This window comes from Syngnathus scovelli, chromosome 2 (genome assembly GCF_024217435.2).
Source record: "Syngnathus scovelli strain Florida chromosome 2, RoL_Ssco_1.2, whole genome shotgun sequence".
Classification (NCBI taxonomy): domain Eukaryota; kingdom Metazoa; phylum Chordata; class Actinopteri; order Syngnathiformes; family Syngnathidae; genus Syngnathus; species Syngnathus scovelli.
In genome coordinates, this window is record NC_090848.1 from 6,829,685 (window position 1) to 6,842,064 (window position 12,380).

At 41.5% G+C, this 12,380-nt stretch overlaps 4 protein-coding genes across 6 annotated transcripts in view; 3 read left to right on the forward strand and 1 right to left on the reverse strand.

The window, feature by feature from the left end:
* The first annotated feature begins 757 nt into the window (after positions 1-757).
* Positions 758-3,753, forward strand: guca1b (guanylate cyclase activator 1B). The gene is made up of 5 exons (XM_049754552.2): positions 758-1,128; positions 1,206-1,355; positions 1,447-1,561; positions 1,728-2,675; positions 3,521-3,753. The coding sequence occupies exons 1-4, from the start codon at positions 925-927 to the stop codon at positions 1,850-1,852; spliced, it is 594 nt and encodes a 197-aa protein (XP_049610509.1). The 5' UTR covers positions 758-924; the 3' UTR covers positions 1,853-2,675; positions 3,521-3,753.
* oard1 (O-acyl-ADP-ribose deacylase 1) lies at positions 2,526-3,753 on the forward strand. 2 transcript variants are annotated; one of them, XM_049754553.1, is made up of 5 exons: positions 2,526-2,675; positions 2,777-2,942; positions 3,076-3,134; positions 3,210-3,322; positions 3,521-3,753. In XM_049754553.1, exons 1-5 carry the CDS (start codon positions 2,640-2,642, stop codon positions 3,666-3,668), a joined length of 522 nt encoding a protein of 173 aa, XP_049610510.1. In that variant the 5' UTR covers positions 2,526-2,639; the 3' UTR covers positions 3,669-3,753. The 2 variants fall into 2 exon arrangements, with proteins under 2 accessions (XP_049610510.1, XP_049610511.1); XM_049754554.1 differs by having other exon boundaries at positions 2,528-2,675; positions 2,739-2,942.
* Positions 3,754-5,350: 1,597 nt separating this feature from the next.
* Positions 5,351-8,605, reverse strand: LOC125988326 (E3 ubiquitin-protein ligase NEURL3-like). The gene is made up of 4 exons (XM_049753359.2): positions 8,474-8,605; positions 6,602-7,102; positions 6,230-6,355; positions 5,351-6,158 (listed from the first exon to the last, which is right to left on the reverse strand). Exons 1-4 carry the CDS (start codon positions 8,547-8,549, stop codon positions 5,950-5,952), a joined length of 912 nt encoding a protein of 303 aa, XP_049609316.1. The 5' UTR covers positions 8,550-8,605; the 3' UTR covers positions 5,351-5,949.
* A 2,030-nt stretch (positions 8,606-10,635) lies between these two features.
* Positions 10,636-12,380, forward strand: part of LOC125987987 (synaptotagmin-2) — a 41,868-nt gene continuing 40,123 nt past the window's right edge. The window contains exons 1-2 of one of the 2 annotated variants that reach the window (XM_049752674.2): positions 10,637-10,803; positions 10,891-10,941. The gene's annotated coding sequence lies outside the window, so the exon portion shown is untranslated. Of the gene's footprint in view, positions 10,942-12,380 lie in introns of both variants that reach the window. The other variant, XM_049752676.2, reaches the window with a different exon arrangement.

Consider the following 12,380-nt stretch of genomic DNA (forward strand, 5'->3'; position numbering starts at 1 on the left):
ATAAGACATGCAGTAGATACATAAATATGAAAATTAAGTAATAAAATGTTCTTTAAATCCAAAACTGGGCTTGTACAAAGGGATCACACAAGTGTAGATTGTGACCTGACCTCTCACTTGCATTGCAGTTTTCACATACAGTTAAACAAAGATGTTTGTCTGCAAAACACACAGGCAAAGGCCACTGTGCAAAGCGGTAAAGTTACAGGAACATGTCTCTCTAAAAACCTGTTATTTCTAATTCCCACTATTTTGTTTTTAGTTTGTTTATGTACCTGAGGGTATGCATAACACTGTCAAGTGAAATCCATGATGGCCTTGACACTTCTCAGCTAAGATTAACACAATTGCTGTTGTCAGCAGGTATGGGGGGGATGGGATGGTATTGACCATGGCAAGCTTTCAATTCAATGTGATGGTTTATACATATTACATAAAACGCTGATATTTGAGTCACTCAGGCCCTTTGTAAGGCTTGTCTGCAGGTTTAGAAAATGATTCCATTACTTTGCCCCGGCCGGGCCCAAGCTCTGTAAACTGACAGACTTCTCCCTCTGGTTTAAAAGTTAAGTCTTTAATTAGCATAATGAGAGCATAGGGAAAGGAGCTAATATTGTATATAGTATTGACAATGCGTGGCTATGTGGGCGGTGCTAAATGACAATCCTCTCATGATGTGTCTGTGGACTGATTGATTTTGACAAGTGAACATTTGTAATCCCCTCATGAGAGCCATAACAACCTTTTGTCTCATCCAGATGGGATTATACCACAGGACGAAGTTTCAGCGACACAGCTGGCATGCCATTTCTTCACATTTTAATTGACTGCCTTACAAACATTTATATATTAATAATCGGGTCAAAGCGTTTTATGTAATGTAATTCTTGCAGTCTTCTGGGTACTGCGATAAGACTTTCCATAATGGGTCAGCGCCTAAGTGAGGATAGCGACCCAGACAAAGAAATAGATGTTGCTGAGTTGCAGGAATGGTACAAAAAGTTTGTGGTGGAATGCCCAAGTGGAACACTCTTTATGCACGAGTTCAAGAGTTTTTTTGGGGTCGCCGATAACAAAGCGGCTTCCGATTACATTGAAAACATGTTTCGGGCTTTCGACAAGAACGGAGTAAGTACCGACCTCTCTTACATGTGAAAATTAGCGAGTTTAAAGTGTTTTTAACGCTTGGTTTCTCATATACACAGGACAACACCATTGACTTTCTCGAGTACGTTGCAGCTTTGAACTTGGTGCTTCGGGGTAAATTGGAGCATAAATTGAAATGGACGTTCAAAATGTACGATAAAGATGGAAGTGGGTGCATTGATAAAACAGAGCTTCTTGAAATTGTGGAGGTAATCCAGCATTTCACATGGATTATCCACGTTTGTAGAGAATTTATTTAATTTGACACTTATCCAAACATTCTTTCTTACTCTTCCCAAGTCTATTTATCGACTGAAGAAAGCCTGTCATGGAGAGCTGGATAAAGAGTGCAATCTTCTGACCCCAGACCAAGTCGTGGATCGGATATTTGAGCTGGTTGATGAAAATGGAGATGGTGAGTGTTTGTAACATTTTCTTTTTGACATTTTAAAATGCTGTGTGGGCAATTTAAGAGCTTAGTGTTAGCTTTAATAGCTTTAAAGAGTATTAATAGAAAATCTCACTGCTCATCATGTCCTGTGTGTACACTGGATGCTAATGTGGTTGTTGCACGCACTTAGGTGAACTCTCCCTGGACGAGTTCATAGATGGCGCACGGAGGGACAAGTGGGTGATGAAGATGCTGCAGATGGATGTCAACCCTGGGGATTGGATCAATGAGCAAAGACGCAGTGTGGACTTCTAAAGTCTTATCAAATGCACAAAGCTTTTGTGTGACATGAACATCAATGCTGCTTTTTCTCACAGATCCTGCATGAATGTAAATACGGTACAACATGCCATCTAGCATAAATGTGCATAAAAAATGTGTATTTGATGTGCTCATTTTATAAAGAAATATATATAAATGCATTATATTTTTGTAGTTGTTGATAGGTGCTAAAGGATTTTATTATACCTAATGCGTTTGTGTCTGAATAAATGCTTGGGGAAAAAAAAAAAAAAAAAAAAAAAAAAAAACCTGGCTTGGTCCCCCTTGCCAGGGAAGCGCTCAAGTCTATTTGTGTTTGGGTCATTGCGACGCTGCAACGGACGTGCTGCTAACAGCGGAAGTGCATGCTTTTCAAAGTAAAGCACATTGAAAACAGAATAAATGTCGTCCATGATTTAGTTATTGATTATATCCTTTCTTCCTGTTTCTTTTCTTTGCCTACCAACTGACCCTCAGTCCATTGCTGGTTCTAAGTCCGGTTTTCCTGAGCTGAGCCGCTATATAAAAAAAAAATATCGATCTCGCGAGACAGAACGACATAAAACGAGACCTTCATCAACGAATCAAACCGTTGTTTATGTATTGTATTTTGAGGTGGCAAACTGCTAATTTGCAAGTTACAAATCCCTTGTAGTATAGCGAGTGTCACTCGGCTGAAGGACGACATTGTTGTGCTTTTTCTGAAGAGTAACTGCATCACAATTCAGTAACATTTGGTCACACGGCGCCTCCGTGTGCTTCAAGTGCTTCACCGTTTCACATGGCATCTCAAGCAGGCATGTCCGACACATTGGAGGTAATAACCTACTCGTTTTTCCAAGTCACGCAGATAAGGACCTTTGTGGGTTTTTTTTTTTAGACACGATTCTAAGTGAAATGTCACCCCCCTCTGGTTAGCTGACGAACGACAAATGGAGACTAAATCACGTCACGGGAGACCTGTTCTCGTGTCCCGTGGACGAGGCTGTAGCTCACTGCATTAGCGAGGACTGCCGCATGGGGGCAGGCATCGCAGTCATATTCAAGCGCAAGTTCGGAGGGGTCGAGGAGATCAAGGCACAGAGTGAGTCAAGCTTGTATTTTTATGACAAATGATCTTACTCTTGAGGGGGATTTGGGAAGGATTTGACTCATAGCTTTTGTCCTATGTGCTTAGATTCCCCCCCTGTAACAGTATCTTTATTTTATCCAATCAGAGAAGCTGGTGGGACAGTGTGCTGTATTGAAGAGAGGGAAACGTTTTGTGTACTATCTGGTAATAGTTGAACATGACCGTGAACGTGTGTGCATTTGGAGATAAAAAAGACATTTTCCCCCTATGACCTCTTAGATCACCAAGAAGAAGGCGAGCCAAAAGCCAACCTATGACAATTTGAGACAGAGCTTGGAGGACATGAGAGCACACTGTATCCAACATGAAGTCACCAGAGTTTCCATGCCTCGGTTTGAATTTATCTGTCCCCACACACGCACACGCACACACACAAATATAAGATTAATCTCTCATAAGTGACAGACAGACAGATAAGATAACCCTAATTCGTCCCACATTGGAGTTATTTGAAATATGTCTCACAATTTTCGTCAAAGATGTTTTCTGAAATGTCTTTTCATCAACGATCATTTGTGTCTCCCTCGCAGTATTGGCTGTGGCCTGGATCGACTCAATTGGGAAAGAGTTTCAGCGATGCTGGAAGAGATCTTTGAACCTGCACATATTTCTCTTACAGTCTACAGCCTCCCCGTGAAAGAAGAGACCTTGGTGATGAAGGAGAACACAAATAGATAATGTTTTGCAGTTCCTGTGTTTGAGTTTTTATAATAGTTGACCCTGATATTAAAGGATAAATGGCCTTTTTTTTCTCTCTATAAAATCAATTGAACATCTGTTTGTGAGGTATCTTACAGTGGATGAAAAAAAGAATATGAACATGGAATCTCTTAAATTTTGGCATAAAATTGTCGTACTAAGTATAGTCTGGTCATCTAAATCATAAGACCAAACAAACAGTCTTTTTTTAAACTAATACAGAATAACGCAAACGTTTCAAGTTGCAATGATCAGGATGAATATTGGAGCATACCTCTCGGCATAATTGTTGCGGTTTAGCAAGATTCCTGGGACGTCAGATGTAATTAGCTTTCTTGAGGTCAACACCATCACTTCTCAATTGGTTTGAAGTCTGAACTTTGATCACCCTCGAACATATAATGTCTGCTTCTCATAGCATTCTGCTGTTGATTTACTTCTGTTTTGACTAATTGTCCTATTGCAACGAGCATCCTCTTTTGAGCTTCAACTTTTGAACAGATGGCCTCAAGTTTTTAAAATGTCTTTATCAACGTGTGAATTCGTTTTTATATCTATAGCCATTTGCATATGGCAAAATTAAAATGGTGCTTTTAAGAACATGTAACCTCAAATACTTCCATGTACACTAAAAGGACACGTTTCCTACCACAACATAAAAAAAATATTTTCCAAGGGACATCTGTCATTGCCCATTATGTATAGTACAGATTAAATTTGACACTGCGTCCATTTTTAAAAAATATTAAAGTCACACAATCAAAACAACTGATAGTGTTATTTTCACTTTCTTACCTACATGATAGCGTAGTGTTTTCATGACTTGCTTATATGCTGATAAAGGTTTATGGCACCATAATGAATTTAGGTCGTATGTTTTACACATCCACTTCGAACAAAACAGTGCAGACTTCCTCAAGACCAAAGAGTTGTAAATTAAACAATACAAAGTTCACACACTGATAACTGTGGAAAGCGGTGAATAGAACCCACATGTTCTATTTAAAACTGTTGATTCAGCATTTAAACCCCTGCACTGACCCTTCCCCAAGGTTGCTTTGAGTCCCACTCTGCCCTTCTGTTGTACTATGGTGTTCCACAGGGATCTATTTTGGGGCCCCTGCTGGTTTCATTGTATTTGCCACATACAAAAACATGGCATTTCCTTCCACTGTTATGTGGATGACCATCAGATCTATGTGTCGCTGAGTAACCAGGATGCATTCTCCTTATCAGACCATTCATAAACCTTCCTAGGGGATATCACGCTCCTGGAAGCTTCACAGGGAATCAATCCTTTTCTGTTGCCAGTCCTTCCCTCTGAAATAACCTCCCCTTAATTGTTAGGCAAGTTCCCTCACTGTTCATTTTTAAATCTAGATTTATTATTTGGCTATTGACCGCTACTGTATAGTCATTTCTTTCAATTGACTGTTTTAACTGTCTTTGTTGTTGTCCCATTGCTATACATGAATCCCTTTATTATAGTTGTACAGTAAAATAATAAAGCTGTATTCAGGGCCGCTGAAGGTCAGGATGATAAGGACACCATCAGAATGAAACTGAAATGTCAACATTCAGTAATAAACGTGAAAACTTTGAACTGAAATAGAATGTGGTGTGACAGTAAGTCACAAGACATTAAGTGATAGGCACCATCAAAATTAAACTAAAGAGTCCACTTTTATCGAATTTATTAACATAATAGTTTAATATTGTATGTCCGTAAGAATGGTGAAGTCTTCCTTAAAACATCACCTATAGGTTTTTACAATGGGAGCACTTAAGTGCTATCAAAGATTTATCCAATGTAATTTCTATTATTGTCAGTGGGACAACTTTTTGAAATATGAATAAACTGCCCAATTTCGTTGTATCTCACCATACAATGACGATAAATCTTATCTTAACTTGACGTCCAGCAGTGTCCCTGAACGGATTCTGTTGAACCATGAAGGTTATCTGGTGATATCAGCAATGGCTTTCTATTGTGTATATTGTTTGCATTTGTATAAATACATATATTTTTATTACATCATCGATACAAAAATTAGTACGGTACAAACAACGCTCTGCCTTTCCGAGGAACTTAAAGAACATGAAACAGCTCATGCACATTTTGTATTATCCATCCAAATAAAAGTTCATTTTGTCCATCTTCAAGAAACACAACATCAAATTATAAGTGCTGCAAGATGGAGAGTTACAGCACATGAAGATGCATTGATAAATTCTCATTGTCTCTTAGCAGCAAGCTCTCTTAGGATTCAGAAGGTAACGCCATGCTGCTAGTAGCAAGCTCTCTGACCATCAGCGATAAGTCCATGGTCCTCCTGCACAGGGGGCACGTCCCAAAATTCTCAGTGACCCTGATCGCACACCCGCGACACAAACAACAGTGGCCACAAGAGAGAGAGATGATGGGTTTCTCGCTCATGCATACCACACAGGTCGCTTCTTCTCCTCCTTCTTCAAAAGAGAAAGTACCATGAGTTTCATCACAATCATGTCAATTGTTTTCCTGAAGACAGACTTCCCACCTGTTGTCAACAGCAACTGGTTGTGATGGGAGAAGTCATCAGATATCATGGAGTTTGTATCAGAAAGAGACGAGGGGAGACTCTGACGTGACCTCATGGTGAAACACATCAAGCGTTTCTCAGAACCTGTCACAAAACGTACAAAAAGGTGGATTCTCATCAATGAGGTGGCTATTCAAATAACTACATAATTTGTGTTCATACTAAGGCCGGGGGGCTATTTGTGGTTCAACAGAGTATCATAATTTGAACAAATGTCATGGCACATGTCATTTGCCTGCATTGTAATGGCCTTTATTCTCATTCCATTTTCTGTACGTGACCCTTGGAAGAAAAAAATATTTCAGGCTACATGGCCAACATGAGACTTACCCAAGAGAGTAATGGCGCATGTCTGTCCATAAAGGTCAAACATGGCCCACAGAGGCTGCCCGAGCGTCACTCCATCTAATAGCTTGTGCTTCTGGACGTTCTGGTTGGAAACATACAAGCGGCCCGATCTTGACACCCAGAACTCAAACTCTGATCCTGCCTTGCAGAACTCCTCATGTATGGGAGCCACCCAGTGCCCGTGGGTGCCTTTACGGTCAGAGATGGCCACACTGGGCAGGGGCAGAGATCGGGAGTCTGGAGGAACGCTGGTTAAGCCCACTCTCATGGTTCCGTCCCATGAGGCAGAATTGGCCTCAATTCGCAGCCGAATCCGCTCCTGGACGCTCACGCGACGATTGCTGAACAAAAGGCCGTCTTTGAAGCTGTCGTTTGATCTCTTTGCATGGCGACACCCTTGACTCAGGTGGACCTTGTCTCCTACAGCCCGGTGATGGAACGTCAGAAGACTGAGTCTTGGGAGACAACTCTTAGACTTAACATCTGCAAAGGAAAAATACGATACATTATGCAACAAATGATTGGATACAACTCCAAATGTCACTTTCAAAAAGATCCATTATAAAATCTACAAATCCAATATGAAAATTAATAAAGTGGAGAAAAAAATTGTTCTTTGAAAACAGCACACAGTGTACTGCTACGTACTAAACCATAAAGTAGGGAAAATCCAACATCAGATCAAGGTCTCTTGCTAGAAGTCATAACGAAAGTTAGAGATTCTCTTTTTTCTAGTCAGTGGACTTTGGACTTTCACTATTGACAAATAGTGCAGAATGTCAGAATAGAATTATCCCAACCCATAACTACCTAAAGGAAAATTATGAAAATAACGATGAGATTATCATTTGTGGAAGTTCATGCTGTCTTCATTTTTCGTTTACTTTTTTTGTTTGTTTATTATTTTTAAGAATTCTTTCAGCCAGACAGAGAAAAGTTTTACCTTTAAACTTTTCATGTTTCATGTAAATGGGAAATTTTTTAAGAATCTTTAAAAATAGTAAATGAAGGGAATAATTTGCACTAATTCCAGCAACTCAAATGACAAAAGTCTGTCATGGCTACTGATGATTTCAGGACCTCTTTTGTGGTGTCAAAAGACCTCATAGCTCTCTACTGCAAATTTTGAAAGCAGGAGGGTCAATCTGGGGGGAATAATGGGAAAACTTTCTGGGGACCCCAAATACATAGGGGGCCCCCGCAAAGCCCACCACCCCACAATTTAGAAATTAAAGCGGCATCATATGCTTTTCTTTTGTCCCCCATAATGACTGTGTATAAAAGCGTCCTTTATTCAGTCATGTCCGTCTTGATCACGTTCTGTCTTTTCTTTGTGTTAATTGTACGACACTATTTGCCTGGTGGATGGACATGCGATCAACACACCACTTTTCTCCCCAGTGACCGTGTCACATATCCTTCCGCCGAGCAAAGCGGTGCCGCACAACAGCAGTCCACAGCCTTTTTGCGATCAAGTCATCACAAAAATCACGTAAAAATCCATAGATATGCCGCACCAGACTACAAGCCGCAGGGTTCAAAACTTAAGCAAAAAGTTGCGGCTCGTAGTCCGGAAATTACGGTATTCATATTCAGAATATGTGCATTATTTCAACGGCCGTGCGTCATACTAGAAGTGTTTGTTTTGTTTACAATACTTGCCGCATGAGAGGAACAAAAAGCTAATGTGGAATGAAGTGATTAAAGGTTTTATTTTGAAGATGATGAAGAAAGACAAAAACAATAACACTAACACAGTTAAAAAAAAACTACAACACAGTTTACATTTATCAAATTACATTCATTTTGATATGTGGTATAATGTATTTACTGAGATACAAATTCCAAACTCACCAGCTGTCTCAAGATCCATCATCATGTAGTTGTAGTTTGTAGACGAGTTCATCTGCTTTGGTGAAAGTGAAAGCATGCAAGTGCATTTATACCATGAGCGCACGTGATTTCAAACAGTGACCCAAACATCTGAAAGGTGGAGAAATGGGAAGAGAGGGAGATAATCGTGTGTGTTTGCGTGTGTGTGTGCGTGCGTGTGTGTGTTTACGTGTGTGTGCAGGCACGTGGACTTGTGAAGTTTATAAACAGTTTAACAGCTCCTGCTTGTCACGTGCTGAGGATGTGAGTCAGATCAACTGAATCATTTCGAAAATGAAAGTGCGATAAGAAGTTTAAATGGTATCACTGGATTTAAAAAGTTACTCATTTACTATGTGTTATCAACATTGACTGTTTCTGTGGTTTGAAGAGTAAGCCCAGTTTTATCAAAATCATCGGGCAGTAGGCGGGGGACACCCTGCGTGTGTGCCAGCCAATCGCAGGGCACACAGAGACAAACAACCATTCGCACTCGCACTCACACCTAGGGACAATTTGGAGTGATCAATCGGCCTACCAAGCATGTTTTGGGGATGTGGGAGGAAACCGGAGTGCCCGGAGAAAACCCACGCGGGCTCGGGGAGAACATGCAAACTCCGCACAGGGAGGGCCGGAGGTGGAATCGAACCCGCACCCTCCTAAAATATTGCCAAATCAAAACCAACAATTTTCTCTGCTGTAGGTGCTTTGTGTTTCAGCATCACATTGGGTTTTTTTTGTTTTTTTTTCCCAGAATACGACTCTAGGCCCAGATATCAGATTTCTCTTTATTTACACATTGACTGACCAGGTTGTTCTCTTTGTTCGTTGAACAAACATCATATTCGCATGACCGTGTGGGCATCATTTAAGTGCTCATTGTCACTGCTGCAGATGGTTTGAGTATGCTTCATTATTGAGCTACCTGAGCATTGTACTTTAATGCATCTGGGACACAATGGCGGTACCGACAGATGTGAGTTAAGAAAAAGAGGCGAGGACTCGGGATTAGTGCGCCTAACCGCAAATTTCTATAGAAAAGGCTAGACGGCTTAAGGATCCACTAGTCAGCCATCTTACAACAGGGGACTGTTTTGTTGCGCTGAGCTGTGCTGAATTTTTGAAGCCGATAGTTGTTTGTGTCAATAACTACATCTCTGATGTTTACTTGACAACACAAGCCGTTCGACCATCAGTTGTTTTGAGTATTCTACAGTTATATTAAATATATATTGACTATAATGTGATGTTTAATCGACCAGCTCTGTGTCAAAATGGCCACCCTGTAGCGACACCGCTTCAGATTGTCTCACAGCGTGCATAAACCATCTAGTCTTTATAGTATATATTTATCCTCGTAACATTTATTTTGCCCTGTTGTGCAAATGAGGGCAAACTGTGCATTTGGTATGATTACGAACATTTTTAGTAGGTCAAGTTAAGAGGGTCCAATGAATAATTTGACATTTCTGTACATCTTAGATGATATTTTGAAACCACAGTGTGATTGTGAGGAACAATCTGGGTACTTTGCTGGTTGCGGCACGCCCACTCTGCTGTGGGGCACCTTCAATAATTCATAGGGAGAAGGCATTAACTGCTCTACACACTGGCTCCACTTCTCAACCGCCAGGCTCACTGGATGACTAGTTTGGCATTACTGCAGCCGACCCCACACCCCCCTCCCTCCCCTCCTTGCCTGGCAATCAGGCTGCACACTGCAGCAGAGTTTATAGCTGCAGTGAGCGCTGGGGAAATCTCCCTCTACATGCTGCAGCTGGTGCTGCTCGACATCCAACTCTGCCCTCTCTTTGTCCCCGCGCTGCATTTAGCCTGTCCCGCTGTAGCCCACTCGGTCAGTCTCCATCCCCCGCCACCCCGCCACTCCTGAATGTCCCACCACTATGCCTCTCCCAGTCATCCAGCCCCCACCTCGCTTGTCCTCCATTGCTTTTTTTCTTTCCTCTATGCGCATAAAATTGCAGAGCTCAGCATTCTTCCCCACATGCTCTAAGGCAAAAAAAAAAAAAGGGAGGGGGGGTGATCTGGGCGGGAGGTGCCCCATTCCAACTAATGAACAGAGCTTATGTTATTGAAGAGCAGCTTGGCCAATCAGGAGGCAGTGCAGGCAAAGACAGCAGGGGAAAAAAGCAGCAGAGCGAGTGGGCAAGAGAAAGGGAAAAAAAAACTGCAGTGTGTGAGTGTGTGTGTAGTTTGTATCCCTCCCCTGAGCAGATCTTTATCAATTTGGGTGCTCCGGTCTCGGGGTGCACTCTATGTGTGTGTGTAGTTAACAGCAGGGCAGAGCAAAGGTGTGTTTGTGAGGCTGTGTTAAGACTCTGTCAAAGTGGAAATAAGAGAAAGTAAGCGGACTGATTGTTTTTCTCTCTATCTCAAAGTGTCTGTGGAGAAGAGCTCTGTGTCAACTGGAAAGCAAGCAGCATTAAAAGGTAAGCGGCTCTTTTTCTTTTTCTTTATGACAGCACCATCGTTTACTTTTTCAACTTCTTTACTGTTTCAGTTTGTTGCTGTATGGATGAGTGTTTTAAAAACAACACTTGACATTTTCAGAATAAAGTCATTGTAGAGAAGCAGAGGGAAAGGCGGGCGAGAGGTTGGATAGATGGTGGTGGTGGTGGGGGGGGGGTTAGTGTGGGACTCCCTGATGCTGCGAGGCAAGTTTCTATGCACACGGTTCTCTGGTGCTGCAGTATCCACCTTACATCCTGATTCGAGCTGCCTCATCAGTGCCAGTTCGAGGCATAGGGGTTGAAACTAGCAATTGCTTTCGAAAATTATTTTTTTCTCAAAGCCTGTTTGGGACTGCAGTTAAGTTCAACATGGTATTGGAGATAAAAGACAGGTTGCATGTTCTACTGGTGCATAAGTGTGATGCTGTGCTGTGTGTGGCATATATCTAATGATTTGTTTGTATATCTGCCACAAAACGTCTGAACTGTCAACACAAGAGAGCACTGTTTTCTGCATATAGGGGATTACTTTTATAATTGTCTGGGGCCATTCTGGGTGTTCTTATAGCATCTTTGTGGGTTTCTGATTTCTGACCTTGATGGCTTGTCACGAACATGTCATCTTGAAGATTGGACGCTGTCCAGCAGTGGGCACTGTGTGGTTTCTCCGACACAATCTCTACAGATGTCCTGCTGTAGAACTGGGAGGGGGAGGGTGGATCGACTTTTTGTATTTTATAGATTTAGGGTTAAGGTTTACTGTGTTTACGTGATGATATTAGGATAACACATTCCAGAGTCGGATGTATCATAAAAGCAGGATCTGAAGGCTGTTTGAATTGTTTATGAATCATTTATCTGCGGGGAGGAGAGCGTATCCAGTTTCAGCACCATGGACAGGTCATAATGAGCACCATTGAAATCACATGAGCTAATTTCTCTTTGCATTTTCTTACTGGTTTGAAATTGCAGTTGGTTTAGCACATCCATCTTTCACGTGGACAAAACATTTAATTATTCATGCACCTTTTTTTTTTTTTTCTCAAGCTCACACAGCATGTACCCGCATACTCCAAGCTTGAGACCCCTGGACTGTTTTTGCTTGCCTTATTCATCACAGAATGTTCCAACACCTTTTCACACTCATCCTGTAATCATCCAAAATGTTCTGCCGCAGCAAAATTTAACTTCCACCTAGCAACTTGTGTATTGCGTGTGCTGTGTGTTTGAGCGCTAGCACTTGTGTGCAAACACTTGACAAAATATGCCAAACACTCACTCACTGAATTGACACCGGTGGGGACCATCGTTCTTTTTTAAATCTCATGGTTGAGAAGATGCAGAGGCTAGCACACATTGCAATGATCATAATGAGATAGGGAGATGAGACCCCTCACTGATCCCTTGAATTAGCATGC